A 20,045-nucleotide genomic window follows, 5' to 3' on the forward strand; every position below is an offset into this window, starting at 1 on the left:
TGCCCTTCAGAGAGTCCCAGAGCACGGCCCTGGTGCAATACGTGTGACAACTCAGTGTGACGAGCGCACCCCAGGAAGGGCCCCAGATTCACCTCTGGACCAGCTGCACGATGCTCTGAGTGTTCATGAAGAAGACCTCCCGGTCAGCCTTCCGCTGCAGGGTGGCCGCGTGACAGTCCAGGACGGTCGCTATCTGCACGGGAGAGCAAGACAGGTCTGACCACGGTCAACCACGTGATCAAGAGGCCCCGCCATGGGCTCCCAGGGAGGCCCCATCCAAGACTGGTCCAAAGACCAACAATTCGAGCCCCAAAGCCCTCCAGCCACCCCCAAACAGCCCTGTTCACCCTTCTCAACGCATTGCTTGAGGAATTCGGGGCCGAGAAGGACAGCAGCCACATGAAGAGGTGCACACAGTCACATCGATCCCGTCCTCGGGTGTGGATGGTACTCAGAAAGAGGAGAAGGGGGTATACAGCCCTAGCCAAAATGAGGGTCCTTGTTTTGGGGCAAGCTCCTGTCTTTATAATTAGATTTCATGTGACCAGTATACTGCTTTTGGCATCAAAAATATTTTTAAATGGCCAGGCGAGGTTGCTCACGCCTGTAATCCTAGCCATCCGGGAGGCTGAGGCGGGTGGATTGCTCGAGGTCAGGAGTTCAAAACCAGCCTGAGTGAGACCCGGTCTCTACTATAAATAGAAAGAAATTAATTGGCCAACTAATATATATAAAAAAAATTAGCTGGTCATGGTGGCGCATGCCTGTAGTCCCAGCTACTCGGGAGGCTGAGGCAGCAGGATTGCTTGAGCCCAGGAGTTTGAGGTTGCTGTGAGCTAGGCTGATGCCACGGCACTCACTCTAGCCTGGGCAACAAAGCAAGACTCTGTCTCAAAAAAAAAAAAAAAAAAAAAGTCCTGCATCAGTGACAAATTCCTGAAAGTTCCAAACATGTACCTTCTCCATGAGGGCCCTCTAAGTTTTGTTTTTTGTCACTTTTTAGTAGAAATATAACTTACATATCATAATATTCCACTACCCCTCTCTCGGTGGTTTGTAGTCTATTCACAAAGGGGGGCAACTACCACCATTATCTAATTTTAAAGCATTTTCATCGCCCTAAAAAGAAACTTTGACCCTGTTAGTGGTCACTCCCCATATCCCCTCCCCCCTCCAGCGCCTGGCAACCACTGAGTGATTTTTTTTTTTTCCTCCATGAATTTGCCTGTTCTGGACATTTCACACAAATGGAATCACATGATGGGTGGTTTGTGTCCAGCTTCTCTCTGTTAGCATAATAATAGGTTTGTCCACACGGTGGCATGAATCAGTAGCACGAATTCATTCCTTTTGATGGCTGAACAATATTCCAACCTCTAATCCTGCTGGCCTCTGGGGAAGACGTGAATTTCCCAAATCACTGACGTGGGGGAAGGGCGGGTTGACGACAGTGTGAAGCCCTTCCAACCAGAGGGCGGGAAGGGAAACCAGCAGACGGGCTCTTCTGGGTGCAAATCACCCTTACTGTGCTCCATGACAGCAGCGACAACAACAAATGTGGAACGTGTAGAGAGATTTTATACCACCCTGGAATGGTTCGCATTCTTAGAAAGTATTATCTATATCTAGAGCCCCCAGACCATCCCCTTATGAAACCCAGAGAAAAATCAAAGCTGCAAAGCAGTACGAAAAGCTTGCAATTTCTCCTAATGACATCAGCCGGTCCCTCCTTTGGAAAAAGAGGCTCCCTCTCTTTGCAGCAACTGCCTCCTCCTATTCTGAATGTGCAGTTTATGGAGTGAGGCCTTGTGACTACTGACATTGATACAGACAACTGCTGCTTTAGAGAAAATGACGGGATTCTGCAGACAGGGCTGGGAAGAAGCCCCAGGCCCCCAGCATGCAGGGCGCAAGTGGGTCTCAGGAAGCTCACCTTGGCCAGAGACCAGACGTGGAGACAGCCCGGGAGTTGGCCCTGGGCGAGCATCCCGGTGGGTGGGGGGGCACGTACCTGCTGGCTGGGGAACTGGCACAGCACCGAGGTGATGTTGCTGGCATACTGGGCCATCACGCGGTGGACCGCCTTCTCCACGGGGGCGGGGATGCGGCCGGACACGCTGGTCATGATGTCCTGCAGCTCCAGCAGGGGCAGCGACGGGTGCCGGAGGGTTGTCATGAGCTTCTGCACCCACTCCTTCAGCTGCAGCGGGGACCACAGCGTCGGCGCCCAGCCCTGCGGGGGCGCACGGGCACCGCCACCCACCACGGGTGCCCAACTCGACTCGACTCCGCCCACCCAGCGCCCCCCTGCACTCCAGTGGCTGGAGATCTAGACCCGCCAGCCTCTGCAACAGCCCCCTGACCACACAAGCAATACCCAGTGTCCCCGGGTCAGAGGCCCCACGCCCCTCTCTGTGCACCCACATGGCCAGCGTGGGGTGGGGACAGGACATAAGGTGATGTGATACGCTAACATTTGTTGTGCTTAGTGCCAGTGTTCTACGACCTTTCCTACATGTTCTCATTTGATCCTCAGAAACAAACCTACGACAGGCCGGGCGCGGTGGCTCACGCCTGTAACCCTAGCACTCTGGGAGGCTGAGGCGGGCGGATTGCTCGAGGTCAGGAGTTCGAAACCAGCCTGAGCAAGAGCGAGACTCCGTCTCTACTATAAATAGAAGGAAATTAATTGGCCAACTAATATATATATAAAAAATTAGCCGGGCGTGGTGGCGCATGCCTATAGTCCCAGCTACTCGGGAGGCTGAGGCAGGAGGATCGCTTGAGCCCAGGAGTTTGAGGTTGCTGTGAGCTAGGCTGACGCCACGGCACTCACTCTAGCCTGGGCAACAAAGTGAGACTCTGTCTCAAAAAAAAGAAAGAAAGAAACCTACTACATAGTTATTCCCATTTTACCACAGAAGCAACTGAACACAGAGAGGTGAATTAAGTTCCCCAAGGTCATTCAGCTGGTAAGAAGCAAAACCAGGATGCAAACCCAGGCCACTAAGCTCCTGAGACTTTTTTTTTTTCCTTTTAAAGAGACAGGGTTTCGTTTAGTCACCCAGGCTGGAGTATAGTGGTGTCATCGTAGCTCACTGCAACCTCTAACTCCTGGGCTCAAGCAATCCTCATGCTTCAGCCTCCAGAGTAGCTAGGACTACAAACACATGCCACCACCCCCAGATAAATTTTAAAAATATTTTTGTAGAGACGAGTCTTGCTATATTGCTCAGGCTGGTCTTGAACTCCCAGGCTCAAGCGATCCTCCTGCCTCAGACTCCCAAAGTACTGGGATTACAGACATGAGCCACCGCACCTAGCCATATATCACTTCACGTTTAAACCTCACAGCCACACTATGGGTGTGGTCCCATTATCACCCCCATCCAAAGACCATCAACATTGGCCACTGTGCCTGGCCTCCTGGGGCTCTAGCGTGGTTGTGAGGTTTAAAAGTGAACTGATATGTGGCCAGGTGCGGTGGCTCATGCCTGTAATCTCAGCACTTTGGGAGGCTAATGTGGAAGGATTGCTTGAGCCCGGGAGTTCAAGACCACCCTGGGCAACATAGTGAGATCCTGCCTCTCAAAAAAAAAAAAAAATTTTTTTTTTTTTTAATTAGCCAGGCATGGTGGAGCACACCTATAGTCCCAGCTACTCAGGAAGTTGAGGCAGGAGGATCGCTTGAGCCCAGGAGTTTGAGGTTGCAGTGAGCTAGGCTGACGCCACTGCACTCTAGCTGGGTGACAGAGTGAGATCCTGTCTCAAAAAAACAAGCCAAGGAATTCCCTAAGAACAGGCCCTTCATAAAAACAAGAGAGGACTGACCATCTTCTCAGTACTGGCATCAATGAAGACCTCTGATCCCACGCCGCAAATGCTCCTGGCTCTTTGCACGTGTCTACACACACCTGCTGTGCACAGGAGACTCACCTTTATGCTAAAAATAGGCTCGGGCAGACAGTAGCCACTCATGACGTTGGTGAGGTTTTCCAGGACGGTGTGGAAGACCTGGTGCAGTTTCTCTCCGAGGATGGGCAGCGTCTGCTGGGACAGAAGCTGTCCCGTGAACAGCTCAGCCTGCAGAGACACAACAAGCACGAGAGGTCAAGGGACCTGCGGGGTCCCGAGTGGGACGAGACAGCCCCGGGGCCGGGGCCATCCGCCAGCTTCCACCATCAGGCTAGGATGAAGCCTGAGGAAAAAAAACAACAGAAGAAAATAACACATTGCAAAGTTAAAATTGCTAACTTAACACCCCGACGGGGGGTTTTCCAAACAAACCCCTTTGCAAATATCCAAGTACCTTTTTTCATAGCCTAAACAATTTGATTTTTTTTTGTTGTTGTTTTGCCTTATAACCAAGATTATCTCCCTATTGTCTCTATGTATTTTCATTCTCTGCTGAATTGAATCCCAAAGATAAACACCTAGTGGGATGAAAATTTGCAAAAAATCTCGTACAAATGTACCTGGATTTTTGTAAATCATAAACGTTTAGCCTTAGATAACCAAATGGAACAAAGAGCTCCCCAGAGGGGCAACATAGACTCAATGTACCCATTCGTCTAGTAATTCATTCTAGAAATATCTACTAAGCATGACACGTGAAGATCCGCGTCTGGGACATGCTGTTCTCCTGGCCTGGAACACCCCCGTTCCCCACCCCTGCAGGCTCCTTGTGCCCTTTAAGAGCCAACTTGAGGGTTTTCTCCTCTGAAATCTGACTCTGGAGTCTCTATTTGGGTCCCCACAGCCAGGGGCCAAAGGCAGTGCTCTTACTGCACTCATTAACTTAAATTACTTTATCTCCGTCCGTTGCCCAAGGGTTTACATGAATCTGCAGGGACTGGGTGTCCGGGCCGTGTCTCGTGCACTTAACACAGGAAATGTTTGCTGAAAGATATATCAATGCAGCCACACAGACCCCTCACTGGTCCACCAAGGCTCAGCCTATTTCTAGCTTTGGGAACCCCTCGAGAGAATAACGAAAAAAAACGCAAAGAAAACAATAAATGAAACTAATAGAAAACTCGAAAGAAAAGAGACAAGGTGATTTCCTTAAATGCTTTTTTTTTTTTTCTGGGCAGATGTACCGATTATTTTAGAGAACAGGACAAACATCCAGGAATGGCTCCTTAGGAAGGGGTAAGCGTTCATGCATGCATCCACGAGACCTGTTTTTTCTGAGCACTCACTATACCCCAAGCACGGTGCAAAGCACCAAGATCGCAGCAGGGAACAACAAAAAATAGGCCTCGACCTTGGAGACCCATCATCTAATGCCAAGCGCTTGACAAACGCTGAGAAATTAGCAAGCATCCATATTAGAGGGCTCGGGGTCACATGACACGCTGGTGCCCCACCTAGTGGATCTGGGGACAGGGAGCTGTCCCCATGGCACCTGCACCTCTGTATGTTCATCCAACAAATGTTTACGGAGCCCCTATTATGTGCCAGGTCTGTTTTTGACACCAGGGATCCACCAGTGAGCAAGAAAAACAAAAAGTCCTGGCCAGGCACGGTGGGGCACACCAGTAATCCCAGCATTTGGGAGGCCGAGGCAGGAGGATCGCTTGAGCCCAGGAGTTTGAGGTTGCTGTGAGCTAGGCTGATGCCACAGCACTCACTCTAGCCGGGGCAACAGAGTGAGACTGTGTCTCAAAAAAAAGAGAAAAAGACAACTAGATTTCCTATCTAAGTAAAACAAGGACTTTAGTTAATCATGTATCAATATTGGTTCATTCGGGCTGGGCGCAGTGGCTCACGCCTGTAATCCCAGCACTCTGGGAGGCTGAGGCTGGAGGATCACTCAAGGTCAGGAGTTCGAAACCAGACTGAGCAAGGGTGAAACCCCGTCTCCACTAAAAATAGAAATTAATTGGCCAACTAAAAATATAGAAAAAAAATTAGCCGCACATGGTGGCACATGCCTGTAGTCCCAGCTACTAGGGAGGCTGAGTCAGCAGGATTGCTTGAGCCCAGGAGTTTGAGGTTGCTGTGAGCTAGGCTGACGCCATGGCACTCTAGCCTGGGCAACAGAGTGAGACTGTTTCAAAAAAATAAAAAAAATAAATATTGGTTCATTCATTGTAACAAATAGACCACAGTATTGCAATAATAATAATGGTTAATAATAGTAATTCATAGTCAATTTAATAATAGTTAAATCAATAATTAATTTAATAATAGTTAATAACAGGAGAAACTAGGTACAGGGCATATGGGAACTCTCTATGCTATTTATGTAATTATTCTGTAAATCTAAAACTGTACTAAAAAAAAATCTAAGGAAAAAAGAGTGGTCAAGGAAAGTCCCACTGGGGAGATGACACTGGAATAGAGACTCACAGGAGGGGAGAGTGAGCCCCACCTACGAGGGCCTGGGCGTGGGTCCTTCCCGGCAGAGGGGACGGCCCCCAGGTGGGAGGGGTCTGCTGTCTCTGATTAAGCTGGGGGAGGAGGACCTGCAGAGGCCTCCAGAGAAGAAAGCAGGGGACAGCTCATCTGGGGTCTCACAGGTCATCGGAAGAACTCAGGGTTTCCTCCAAGCAGGCCCGAGAGCACGGACAGGGGTCTGAGCAAGGCTGGCTGCCCAGGGTTTCTGCATGTCACCCTGGTGGCAGGGGTGAGCGTCACCTGCAGGTGGCAAGCAAGGTGGGTGAAGAGCTGTGATGGAGCTCAGAAAACAGGGGCCCACGTGAAGGCCTCAGAAATAAAAGTTCTTCCCTGACCTTCTCCCCCGAGGCTGGCCACAGAAACCAGAATCCCCCTTCCCCAAGGCAGGTCATAGAAGCCAGAATCCCTTTTCCCTAAACCCTAAAACGATTCTGCATAAAAACTGGCCATCAAAAATTTACCCGACCTACATTGTTTGACTGTCAGTCCTAAGACCCCCGATTCCAGACAGGGCCCTGCCCACCCCCAGAAGGAAAGTACGTGCTCAGAGAGGCCAAGAAGGATCTAGACAGACGGGCCTTGCTGGGTTTCCCCATGCCATTTGTTAGCGTTAGATCACACCCTTTTTGTCTAATCGTATTTCCACATGGCTGTTCATATGTTTATGTTGAAACTGAACATAAAAATGGACAATTTCTCCCATAGCTTTGAATTTTCCTTCTAAAGGATCCCATATATACACGTTAAAATTAATGCGTATGTCTTTTTCTCCAATTAATCAGTCTGCCTCATGTAAGTGATTTTTCAGCCCTTGGCCCCTACAGCTGCGAGTCTACCTGTCTAACTAAGCAGGTGGACGCCGTGAGCACCCCTGTGCCAGCCAGAGCACCTGGGCTGTGGTGCCACATACCGGGTGCACTTTAGAAGGGTCATCGAGCTCCAGCCTGGCCACCACGCAGCCCGCTTCCAGCACAACTCCCGGACGCTTAACGTACTTCACCCGGCCGCTCTCCTGCACGTTCAGCGTCATGATCATCTTCATCACCTGTTTTGCAGAAAGAATAAATAAGACAGAGCCTACCAGGACTGGCCTGCGTGTGTGACGCTCCAGCAGGGACTGAGTCATTTAAACAGAGTGACTCCCCGGGCAGGGTTCCAGCAGGAAGGGCAGAGAAAACCAGTATTTTTTTTTTTTTTTTTTTTTTTGAGACAGAGTCTCGCTTTGTTGCTCAGGCTAGAGTGAGTGCCGTGGCGTCAGCCTGGCTCACAGCAACCTCAAACTCCTGGGCTCAAGCGATTCTCCTGCCTCAGCCTCCCGAGTAGCTGGGAATACAGGCATGCGCCACCATGCCCGGCAATTTTTTCTATGTATATTAGTTGGCCAATTAATTTCTTTCTATTTATAGTAGAGACGGGGTCTCACTCTTGCTCAGGCTGGTTTCGAACTCCTGACCTCGAGCAATCCTCCCGCCTCGGCCTCCCAGAGTGCTAGGATTACAGGCGTGAGCCGCCGCGCCCGGCCCAGAAAACCAGTATTTACTGGAAGCCCGCTGTGTACCAGGCACAGTACTGTTCATGAATTATCTCAATCTGCAAAGCCAGCCAGGGGAGTAGGTGCTTATTACACGCATTTTACAGATATGGAAACTGATGTTTATTTTCAAAGGAAGACCTTATCTCGTAGAAACGCAATGAAATCTTATTGCGTAGGGTGACTGATACACATGTTCCTAAAATGTGCTCTTCCAAATCAAGCATTCTGTGAAGGGCTCTTTTCTTTAAAGACACCGAGAAACCCCTCCGGAGAACGTTTTATGCAGTGGAGAATATGCTCGCAGCACGCTCACTGGGCCCTTGAATTTGCCTCTCTGAGTGTCTGGGGATACATGTGTGGCACGAATTTTGTCACCGTGGTGCCAGCTGCAGACAGGACTATGCTGCCTCTTGCCTGGCAGGTCACAGTTTGGGCACTCAAGCCAGCCTGGCTGGAATCCCCACTCATTCCCTATGTGATCTCCAGAAAGTACCTTCCTCTCCTCGAGCCTCAGTTTCCCTAGTTGTAAAGTGGGGGAACAATGACAGTTTCGCCTCTTAGGGCTTCTATAAGATTAAGTGAGATGACGAACCCGGCATGCAGCAGGTTGACATGCATAGGCTGATATTATTCACTGCCATCATTGTTATTGTTTTCCTTGGCAGCACAAAACGGGGTCTGGGTTTGAATCCTGGCTTTGTGCGACCTCGAGTGAGTTTCTTAGCCTGCCCGGGCCTGGTTCTTTCAGAAAATGGGGATCACAGCCTGCCATGTGGTAAGGGCTTTGCAAGGGTTGGCTACACACCTTTTAATCGATGTCATCGCTATTATTAATCAGTTCTTACTCACTCCTGGGCAGGTGTGCATTTTTTGAGGTTTTCTCTTTGAATACCGGGCGGGGAGGGGGTTTGGGCTGAGCCCCCCCAGACTGGCTTTCTGAGGAATTTGCAGACAGAGGCCAAGGTGAGAGATGTGGCCTTTTTGCTCGAACACAGACAAAGCCAGGAGCGCAGGGGCTTAGGGGAGGCTGGCTACAGGCCCCCCGCCCCAGGGCCGACCCCGTGGTCACCTCCATCTCTGCGTAGCTGCTCCCGGCCTCCACGTGGCCCCCGTCCTCCACCGTGTACTGCGTCAGCTTCCCGGCCGAGGGGGATCTCAGGACCGTGGGATCGTTCTCCTTCTCAAACACACACGTCTTGTTGCCGATGGTAATTCGGTAACTGGGGGACAGGAGGCGCAGGGTAGGGGTGGATGAGGACCGCAGCCCTGCACATGGACCCTGCAAGCTCGAACGAGGCCTCTGATGGTATTTCGCCTTTCCTAAAGGCAGCCAGGACTGTCACCCTCTCTGTGCCGTTTTAAGGGACTCTACAGTCCCAAATGGTGGTGTCTGAGGGGTATCCCAGACACCGGGGGTGAGCTGGGTGAGAGAAAGGCTACCATGTGACCCTGTATGGGCTGAAAGCTAGTTCCTTTTACTGATACATTTCCAACAAGCTCCGGCACAGAGACAGCAACCAATAAACAGGATTCAATAAATATTTGCTGACTCCAAGTTTACACCTTAGAACCAAATGGGGGAGAGCGGAACTGGTAATAATCTCGAACAGTCTTGGCAGACAGAACTCGGGTTAAAAAAGAGATAATAAAACAACACTGCTCTGGCATGGACCTAGTCTGCCTTCTTGCAAAACACCAGGTGCAGCTTTTTCCAGGCACGGGGGACTCTGGCATCCTCTCGCCTTTCACTCTCCCCGGCCGGGGGCTGTGCACGTTTCGTTACGTGTGACCTCGGCGTGCTCAGAACCCTGGCGAAGGAGCATCTTTGCGGCCTGTCTCGGGCGCCCACGTGCTAGAAGCGCCCAGGGCATCCTGAGTCTTCGCCATCAGGTACACGGCAACCTTTCCTGTCTCTGCTTGTTTAGGGTGTCGAAGCTCCGTGAATCGTGACCTGGGTGCTATCTCAAAACCTAGCTCAGCACCTGGGACAGAGGAGCTCCAAAAAATAACTGCTGTGGTAACGGGCTGGACCGATCCACACGGATGCATGGAGAGCGCAGCTCAGACGTGGGGGACAGCAGGTGACAAGGCACACGCCTCACAGGCCGAGAAGCCCCCGCTCAGCTCTGAGCCCTCCCAGGCTGCTACAAAAGGGCCTCCTGGGAGCCTTCCCTAAATTCGGGTTTCACACCAGTTGCATGAAACTCTCACCAAGAAATTAACCTCCCCGAGTACTCCCAAAATTTAGCAGGGAACCTCGTCTAAGGCCCTCGGACCTGCACACAGGCCAGCTCTGGGTTTTCGGCTCCCACGAGAGAGAGAGCTGTGCACGCCCAGCCCGTGGCAGGACCTGGCGCCCCCGCGCACCTGTCGACCTCTTCCTTCATGTAGGTGGTGTAGCTGTTCCCGTTGTAGGACAGCAGCAGCCCGCCATCGTTCAGCCGGTGGGCGTCGATCTCGATGTGGCAGCCGTTCATGATGAGCACAAACATGGTCAGAGACTGCCGGGCCACCTGCAGGGACAAGCCTCACGTCACGGCCTGGGCTCAGGACGGGCTCCCAGAACGCTATCTGGTCCCTCAGCCAGCATCTCCTGGCCTCAGCCCTCACTGTGCCCGGGGGTGGGACAGCAGCTGCAGGGGCCGCAGGAGGCCCGGAGGTGGCGAGCCACTCCTGCCCCCTGGGTGGGCTGGTGGGCGCTGGCGCAGACCGAGTCCCTGTCCAGCCATCTCCCGCCAACTGCACGCCCTCCGGGGCTGGGGGCTTCCTTCTGATTCCTGTCTCCTGACATCAGCATGCTTGGTGGCAGGGAGATGGGCTCTCACCCTGGGCGAGGCAGCCCTGGAGACTCCACCAGCAGCCTGGTGCAAGGGACTGAATGAATGTTCATGTCTGTTCCCCAACCCCAAATTACACGTGGAAGTCCTAGCCCTGAAGGTGACAGCGTTAGGAGGTGAGGCCTTTCAGAGGTGATTAGGCCGTGAGCAGGGGAGCCCTTCCAAAAACATAAGGACACAGTGAAAAGACAGCCATCTATGAGACAGAAAACAGGCCCTCATCACACACCAAATCTGCCAACGTCTTCATCTTGAACTTCCCAGCCTCTAGAATTATTAGAAGTGCATTAGATTGTTTACGAGCTGCCCAGTCTATGGTATTTTGTTACAGCAGCCCAAATGGGCTAACACGCCTGAACCTGGCCAGCACTCTGCTCCTCAGACCCAGCTCTGCCCAGGTGCACACGAGAGACTTGGGACACAGGACAGAGGCATGTAGCCGGGCCCTGGCCCAGGCTCTACATTTCTATCCAGCCAAAGTGCCAGCCCCATCTGGCTCTCAACACTTTGCATGTGTTCTCCCTCGGAAAACAGAGACACTAAAGGGCCCTCCATCTATAAAATATATATTTTGAGACAAAAGCTAGAAAGAGGCTGGGCACGGTGGCTTGCACCTGTAATCCTAGCACTCTGAGAGGCCGAGGCGGGAGGATCACTTGAGGTCAGGAGTTTGAGATCAGCCTGAGCAAGAGTGAGACCCTGTCTCTACTAAAAAAAAATAGAAAGAAATTAGCTGGACAACTAAAAATATATATATATATATATATATATATATATATATATATATATATATATATATATATATAAATTAGCCGGGCATGGTGGCGCATGCCTGTAGTCCCAGCTACTCAGGAGGATGAGGCAGAAGGATTATTTGAGCCTAGGAGTTTGAGGTTGCTGTGAGCTAGGCTGACACTACAGCACTCTAGCCCGGGCAACAGAGTAAGATTCTGTCTCAAAAAAAATAAATAAAAAAGCTAGTGAGAAACATAGAAATATTCGTTTTATTATTTATTTTATATTTAACTATTCTTTTCTTATTATTTTGTTTGGCTCCACCCTCATGACTTATAGACATATTTACTGTAACATTATTTGTAATAACAATAAAAATGAGAACCAAACTAGCGATCCAACAAGCTTGCAACGGAACACTCCAGACCTGCGCTGTCCAATATGGTAATGCCTGTCTCATCACACGTGGCTATCTGAGTTGAAATTAGCCAACATTAAATAGAACAAAAAATCCAGTTCTTCAGTCACACTTGCCACAATTCAAGTGCTCACAGGCGCAGGTGGGCAGCACACTGGACAGAGTGGACAGGGGCATTCCCACCACTGCCGAAGGCTCTGGTAGACAGACGTTAAACTCATGCTCAAGATAAGTCGTTCATGGCGTGAGAAACTTTATGCTGTGGTACTACCAAGGCCATAAAACTATATTTGTGCCAGCCTGGGCAACATAGTAAGACCCATCTCTTAAAAAGAGGAAATTACGCTGGATGAGGGTGGGCACTAAATGCAACGTGACTTCCTTCCTACAAGGCAGACAATGTGAAGACAGACACACAGACACACACACAGAGGGGTCACAGCATGGGAAGGCGGCAGCCGATTGGAGCAACGCATCCACAAGTCAGGGGACGCCAAGGACTGCCCGCGCCCGCCGGGAGCCGGGAAGGCCTGGAACGGGCACTTCCCCGGCGCCATCAGCTGACACCTTGGTTTTGGACTTCCAGCCTCCAGAACAGTGCTAGAACACGCTTCCGATGTTTTGAACCGCCCCTTGGCGGTACCCCATTACAGCAGCCACGGGAAACTCACACGCGAGTCTTCAGCCCTCTGTACGCCACTCAGCTCTATGTGGTCCAAAACGCCAAGTCTTTAGGTTTGAAGGCCACAAACCCCAGGGCATTCCCGAGCCACATGAACGCTCAGCCCCAAGCGTGAGCAAATCCACCCCAGGGACGGTTCCCTGGAGACAGCGGGCCGGAGACACCCGGGGAGGGGCGCGGGCGGCTACCTTGAGGATGTACTTGACGCCTCCGTAGATGAGCTGCACGTCCACGATGTTCAGCAGCGAGTCTGCCGGGAGGACCTGGCCCCTGGGAAAGAAGACAGGGCTGTGGCCAGCCTCGGGAGGGGCTGAGAACTCTGCGGCCATCCCCTGGACTCCAAAAACCCGCCCCGCTCTCTGCCTCTCCCGAGCATCCACGACCCAGACAGCCGCAGAACGCACTAAGTCGGGGGAAAGGGCGTGCACGGGGCATGGCTCAGCCCGAGGCGCCCGGCGACCCGCGGGATTTGAGGAATTCTTAAGGAGCCCAGGCTGGCGAGGGACCTGCCACCCACGCACGGCACGTCCCGCCTTCTACGCCACTGACACGCAGCAGCACCCGCCGCGCGCCCTACCTCTCCAGGGAGTGCAGGAAATCCGTCATGCAGGTTCTGAACATCGCGTCGGCCACGTTCAAGGCCCCGCACACCACCCCGAGCATGATGTCCGGCTTCTCGGCCTAGGCAAGGCGCTCTGCGTCAGCATCCGCGGGGAGCTGGGGGTCCCGGCCACCCGGGAGAGAGACACGGCAAGCTCCCCCTACCTGCACTTTTTCGGCGATGAGGTGGTCCAACCAGCCAGTGTCGATGTCGTTGTTCTGGAAACTCTCGGTCTCCAGGAGGTTGATGAGATATTCCACGGTGGTCCTGAAGTCGCCCCGGATGGACAGCTCCTTCAAAGCCACCACCATGTTCCTGGAGGGGAAAGGCACACGACTGTTTTGCAAAATTAGCACGTGGATCGTAAATAGCACGAGGTCGCTCTCGTGAGGCGGTTCTCAGAGAACCAGGAGATCTCGGGAGGTAAGGAGAGGGCCCTGTGTCAGACAGCCGGCCTGCTCATCTCCTCGCCACCACTCACTGGCTCGGTCATCCTGGGCAAGTGACTGAACTGCCCTGGGCCTCAGTTTCCTCATCTGGAAAATGGGGGCATAACCCTGACTTCATGAGGCTGTTTGAGGATTACAATGACATAACCCATAAACAACACAGTCATTGATCGATAAATGTTAACTGCTGAAACGTGATGTGTCGCCATTAGTATAATTATTAACCATAATGGTTAATTATTAATAGAGAGAGAATCAGCCCCTCTGCCCCTGTCTCTCCCTTGACCTAGTCAAACCCTCTGTCCCAGAGCCGGTGTCGTCCTCTTGCGGTCCACACGGCTGTTCTGCCCGGTGTGCACCTGCAGACGGTGACACTGCCACCCGGCGCAGGGGCCTGGCGGGCACCGTGGCTTCCTCCGCTAAACACGGGTCCGACCTCAAAGAGCAGCAGTTCAAAGGGCTGAACCGCCACTCCCTGCGGACTCCCGGCGTCGGTCGGCACGGGCGAGGGGCATCGATGACCCCATTCTGCGGGCGAGAAAACGGGGACCCGGAGAAGTCACACAAGGGTGTGGTGACAGGCTACAGAGTCAGCAGTGGAGCTGGAAGCCGGATCTGAGCGCTGAGCCACCGGACCCCGGGCGGACAGACTCACGCACATTTGCCAGGGCATTCCCAGCTTTAGCAACCCGGAAGTCCCGGGAACACTGGGACAGCTGATCCCCCTGTGGGACTCTGAGTGGCAGCGATAAGAAAAGCTGGAATTTCTTGCTCTGAATTCTGCTGAAGCTGCTGCTTGTCACTCACGGCACGGGACGAGCCACAGGTGATTTGATTCCGAGTGGGCTGGGCCAGCTCACCTGTCTCCTACCCCTCCTGTTAAACCTTCTTTGCTGCAACCTCCATAAGCTCGATGATCTCAACTTTTCACTGAGCACAATTAAAATGACTTATCCTAGGCCAGGCGCGGCTCATGCCTGTAATCCTAGCACTCTGGGAGGCCGAGGCCGGAGGTCAGGAGTTCGACACCAGCCTGAGCAATAGCCAGACCCCGTCTCTAATAAAAATAGAAAGAAATTACCCAGACAACTAAAATATATATAGAAAAAATTAGCCGGGCATGGTGGCGCACGCCTGTAGTCCCAGCTACTCTGGAGGCTGAGGCAGGAGGATCACTTAAGCCCAGGAGTTTGAGGTTGCTGTGAGCTAGGCTGATGCCACGGCACTCTAGCCGGGACAACAGAGTGAGATTCTGTCTCAAAAAAGGAAAAAAAATAAAATAAAATTACTTATCCTAAGCTGGCAAAGAAAGCCTGGTTGTCAAAACCACCAAATTTAATTTAATTCTGGGCTAACTGCCCTGGGCCAGATTTTAATGCTTTCTAAATGATACGGTTCACAGGTCTTTGGGAGTTTTCATTCTGAAGGGCGGTGATCCACCCACACAAGAAGGCACCCACGTCCCAGCAGGAGAATGTCGGATGCGGGGTGTCAAAACTGGGGCGGCTCTTCCTCAGCGTGGGCTTCTCACCTTTGCAGAACTCTGCAGCCAAGCGTGGACCTGGCTAACTGAGGACAAGGGGCTGCTGTCACAGGCTTCAGGGTGGTGAGGGGTTCAGGCAGGACACACCCCCTAAGAAATTTAATCTCTGGCATGAAATCCAGCCAACTAGGGAGCTATTTGTGAAGTTTAAATTTAAAAGAGCTTCTCTCTCTTCTTTTTTTTTTCCTCTTTGTCAACTATGGTATTCAGAACCTTTTAAACGTTTGGTATCATCTTGAACAAGCTTTGATCTCCTTCAAGTTAGAACTCTTCTAAGCTCCAGACCAAAAGACCTTGGTGAGTTCATTTTCACTTTGTGGATCTCCAATAAAGGAAAAGGGCAGACTTTGACCTTGAACTTCGAGCACACAGTATTTAAAAATAGGGTCTGCCCTGTGATTCCCCTTTCTTGGTCTCCTAAAATGCCAGTGCATCTGAAACCACAGGGGGGGGGGAATTTTAGTTTCTTAAAGGAAGGAAAGAGGGGAAGAGAGGGGGGAGAAAGAAGGGAAGGAGGGAAGGAAGGAATAACGGAGGGAGGGGAAGGCAGTACTGACGAAATGGCCTCTTCCCGGTTCTCTCCCCAGGAGAAGCAGTGGCCAAACTGGGAATCGGCGAACTCGTGCAAGCCTCCGGCGGCAGCCACGCTGAAGTAACCCCACACGTTCTTGTTGCTGCGGAAATTTAATTCCTGGACCGTCCCTGAGCTCGGCTTAAACCCCTGGAGCCCAGACAGAAAAAAGCAAAATGGAAGAAATCGTTATTACTCCAGATGTATCTTCACCAGAATTCAGTCCTGGGCAAACCCGAGAATGCCAACCACAACCGAAAGCTCAGGGTGACGGATGAAACATTGATCTCTCTTGTTACAGGTGTGGACGGAGCTAGTTACGGGTGTGCCTCAATGGGAATACCTCAATGCCTGTCATTTTTATTTTTAAAAAACTATAAAATCCAAAGCTTAACACTCTGAAAAAAAAAAAAAAAAAAAAAAAAAAAAAAAAACTATAAAAAAAGAACAGCTGAGCTGGGACAGGGGAGAAGGCGCAGGGAGAATACAGGTAAATGCTGATGACTTGGGGCTGGATGAAGGGACATTCTGATTTTATGCACTTGATGTTTTCGAAAATAAAAAGTTTAAATAACAGGGAAGAGTGGTTACATTTCCAACCCTGGAGGACAATTCCCACAGGACCTAGGGTACCCCCCCCAGGGGGGACCCTGTGGCTGCTAACACACACCTGACCCCTCTGGGGGGATGGCCCGTCCCTCCTGAGCACGATTTTGTTAAGAGTGAGTGGACGTGGACCCTCTCACTGGGATTAGTTTTCTTGAATTAAGTGCTGCGGCATATTAGCTCTGGGAGAGGCGTGTAGAAGCAAGAGATGAAGTAGCGCAGGTGCCTGGGTTGTTTCCAAACCTAGTTCTCCACCGTCCCAGACACCGGGAACAAGCCAGCACCCCTCCAGAAAATTCCCATTTTGCTTGACCAGAGTTAGTGTTTAATTTGTGGCCAAGAACCCCAAACAGATGGAATAGCTACCATAGATTAAAATTATTTAATTAATAGGGAAGGGGTGACCCCTCTCACCCCAAGTTTCCAGAATGCAATAATCAAACAATGAAGTTGCAGTAAATTAATGAGTCCTGTGACTCTCAAGGGTCAGTTCGTGTGTAAACTGTCACAGACGCCGGGCGGTTCGTTTTTCAAGACTCGAGTGAGACCAAGTCACAAAGGGACTCCCTACAATGGGCTGGGCCAGATTTTGTTTATATTGCGGCAAAAAGCACAGGGTGGCCAGGCACGGTGTGGCTCACGCCTGTAATCCAAGCGCTCTGGGAGGCTGAGGCTTGAGCTCAGGAGTTGGAGACCAGCCTGAGCAAAAGTGAGACCCCCGCCTCTACAAAATAATAGAAAAATTAGCCAGGCATAGTGGCACATGCCTGTACTCCCAGCTACCTGGGAGGCTGAGGCAGGAGGATCACCTGAGCCCAGGAGTTTGAGGTTGCAGGGAGCTATAATCACACCATGGCACTCCCGCCTGCGCAACAGAATGAGACTCTGTCTCAATCAATCAATCAATCAATAAAAGCACATGAGGCCAGAAATTCAAGAACTACACCTGACTGCCTGTCCCCAAGATGGAACGTGGACTTTGGAGTCCACCAACTGGGCTCAGCGACGGCCCCAGCAGGTCCCGGGTGGGAGGCAAGTGACCCCAACCCCTCTGGCTGTCATGTGGGGTAACAATGCCCCACGGCAGCGACGTCGTGCAAGCGAGCACCGAGATGCAGAAAGGGTCTCGGTCATGCAATAATCCGATCAATCCAAAAATCCCATAAACCATGACGTGTCCCCATCCCGCACCTCAGTTTCCCCATTTGCAAACCGAGAGGCCACCTGGACAGCGGGTGTCTCCTCCAAGGCCGACATCCGGGGTCCGCCCCGCGCTGGGAGATTTGGGACGGGGAAATGCAGGGGCCCCAGGACTCGCCTCATCCGGGTTTTCACTGGTGATTCTGGCCGCAATGACGTGGCCGCGGGCGAGGGGGGGACTTGAAGGGGCGTCGAAGGAGATGGGTGTCACCGCCCACGGCGACTCTCCGTACAGGAGCCGGATATCCTTCAGCCGGTGCAGCGGCACCCCCATGGCGATCTAAAAGCAAGCAATCCGCCCCACAGGCTGTCAGCGGGACACACGACACGGGAACGGGTTCCTTCCATGACTTCAGATACACTGAGCACCGCGTGTACCACACGGGGCCCCACCATGGCAGGAGAGGCAAAGGAGGAAAAAACAACAAGGAGGGAACCTGCCACTGCACAGCAAAAGGTGTGGTTGGGGGCCGGGCGTGGTGGCTCACACCTGTAATCCTAGCACTGTGGGAGGCTGAGGCAGGAGGGCTGCTTGAGGCCAGGAGTTCAAGACCAGCCTGGGCAACATAGCAAGACTCCGCCTCTACAAAAAAATTTCAAAAATGAGCCGGGTGCTAATTAGCTGGACAACTAAAAACATATAGAAAAAATTAGTCAGGCATGGTGGCACATGCCTGGAGTCCCAGGTATTTGGGAGGCTGAGGCGGGAGGATCGCCTGAGCCCAGGAGTTTGAGGCTGCAGTAAGCTGTGATCATGCCACTGCACTCCAGCCTGGACAACACAGCAAGAAGCTGTCTCTTAAAAAAAAAAAAGAAAAAAAAGTGTGGTTGGGAAAAGCAGCAACATTCATGAAACGACATCACACGATAAGAAAACATTCGCATCAAGTAAAAGTTCTAGACTCTCAGCGCTATGGGAGGTGAGAAGGAACAGCATGGGCCGCAGGTTTATGTGCCTCCCAATGGGATGTACTAAAGACATAACGTCACCTGTGTAATATTCTGCCAAAGTATTTAGTGTGAATCTAATGAGAAAAAAAAAATCAGATATCCAAAGTGAGGGACATTCTGCCTGAACTCTTCGAAAATGCCAATGTCAAGAATGAGCCAAATAAGACTTGGGGGCCTGTCCCAGATTAAAGAGACATGACAATGAAATGGAATGTGTCATTAAGGGCCGGAGCCTGGATTTAAGAAAACAAACAAACAAAAAACAGCCATAAAGGGACGTTACTGGCACAACTAGGAAAATTTTTAATGTGGATGGTGTATATTGGACACATATGTGGTGTCAATGCTGTATTTCCAGAGTGTCGTAATTACATGGGGGTATTGTTCCAGAATGCCCCTGTTCTTAGGAGGCCTCATACCACGCTGTCCTATCAGAGGCCTCATGTCATGAAGGTTCAGTCAAAGCACCTTGCAAATTTGGGGGGAGGGGGGCAAAAAATAAAATATATAACTGGAGAGAGAGAAAGAGAGAGCAAATGTAACAACTGGTGGATCTCCATGCAGGGTATATGGGTGTTAATTGTACTATTTTTACAACTTCCCTGAAATTTTTCAAACTAAAAAAAAATATTTTTAATTTTTAAAAATAAAAATTCTGAAGGAAGGAAAAGTGGATGGCAGGAAAGAGGGAAGAAGAAAGGAAAGAAAGGAGGGAAGGGGAGGGAAGGGAAGGGAAGGAAATGGAAGGGAAGAAGGGAAGGGAAGGGAAGGGAAGGGAAGGGAAGGGAAGGGAAGGGAAGGGAAGGGAAGGGAAGGGAAGGGAAGGGGAGAGGGAAGGGAAGGGAAGGGAAGGGAAGAGGGAAGGGAAGGGAAGGGAAGGGAAGGGGAGAGGGAAGGGAAGGGAAGGGGAGAGGGAAGGGAAGGGAAGGGAAGGGAAGGGAAGAGGGAAGGGAAGGGAAGGGAAGGGAAGGGAAGGGAAGGGAAGGGAAGGGAAGGGAAGGGAAGGGAAGGGAAGGGAAGGGAAGGGAAGGGAAGGGAAGGGAAGGGAAGGGAAGGGAAGAGGGAAGGGAAGGGAAGGGAAGGGAAGGGGGAAAGGGGAGGGGGAGGGGAGGGGAGGGGAGGGAAGGGAAGGGAAGGGAAGGGGGAAAGGGGAGGGGGAGGGGAGGGGAGGGGAAGGAAGGGAAAAGAAAAGGAAGGAAGGAAGGAAACATTAATAAAAAAAATTTCAGAGTTCTCATTAACCAAAGAGTTCATAACTCTGGGTCACATATTCTTACCAGAGGTGACACTGTCCCCAAGGGGGGCAAATATTTGTTTTGGGGAATGAAAAAAAAATCTTACTCTTTTTCTGTACAAAGCACAGATATAAGTACAAAATCCAAACAGATATATGGTATATCTGTGATATCAAAATTTTACAGGGCAGGCTGGGCGCAGTGGCTCACGCCTGTAATCCTAGCACTCTGGGAAGCCAAGGCAGGCAGATTGCTCGAGTTCAGGAATTCGAAACCAGCCT

The 20,045-nt window shown here is 51.4% G+C and overlaps 1 protein-coding gene across 2 annotated transcripts in view; it reads right to left on the bottom strand.

The window, feature by feature from the left end:
* ACACB (acetyl-CoA carboxylase beta) overlaps positions 1-20,045 on the bottom strand; it is a 105,780-nt gene that overhangs the window by 40,761 nt on the left and 44,974 nt on the right. For both annotated transcript variants that reach the window (XM_012756613.3, XM_012756617.3), the window contains 11 exons: positions 17,697-17,858; positions 15,759-15,922; positions 13,374-13,524; positions 13,186-13,289; positions 12,797-12,878; positions 10,304-10,449; positions 9,006-9,156; positions 7,313-7,447; positions 3,937-4,083; positions 2,012-2,200; positions 93-193 (listed from right to left, as the gene is read on the bottom strand). In XM_012756613.3, coding sequence (XP_012612067.2) covers positions 93-193; positions 2,012-2,200; positions 3,937-4,083; positions 7,313-7,447; positions 9,006-9,156; positions 10,304-10,449; positions 12,797-12,878; positions 13,186-13,289; positions 13,374-13,524; positions 15,759-15,922; positions 17,697-17,858 — 1,532 coding nt within the window. The remainder of the gene's footprint in view (positions 1-92; positions 194-2,011; positions 2,201-3,936; positions 4,084-7,312; positions 7,448-9,005; positions 9,157-10,303; positions 10,450-12,796; positions 12,879-13,185; positions 13,290-13,373; positions 13,525-15,758; positions 15,923-17,696; positions 17,859-20,045) is intronic.

The sequence above is a fragment of the Microcebus murinus genome, chromosome 22 (genome assembly GCF_040939455.1).
Source record: "Microcebus murinus isolate Inina chromosome 22, M.murinus_Inina_mat1.0, whole genome shotgun sequence".
Taxonomy (NCBI): domain Eukaryota; kingdom Metazoa; phylum Chordata; class Mammalia; order Primates; family Cheirogaleidae; genus Microcebus; species Microcebus murinus.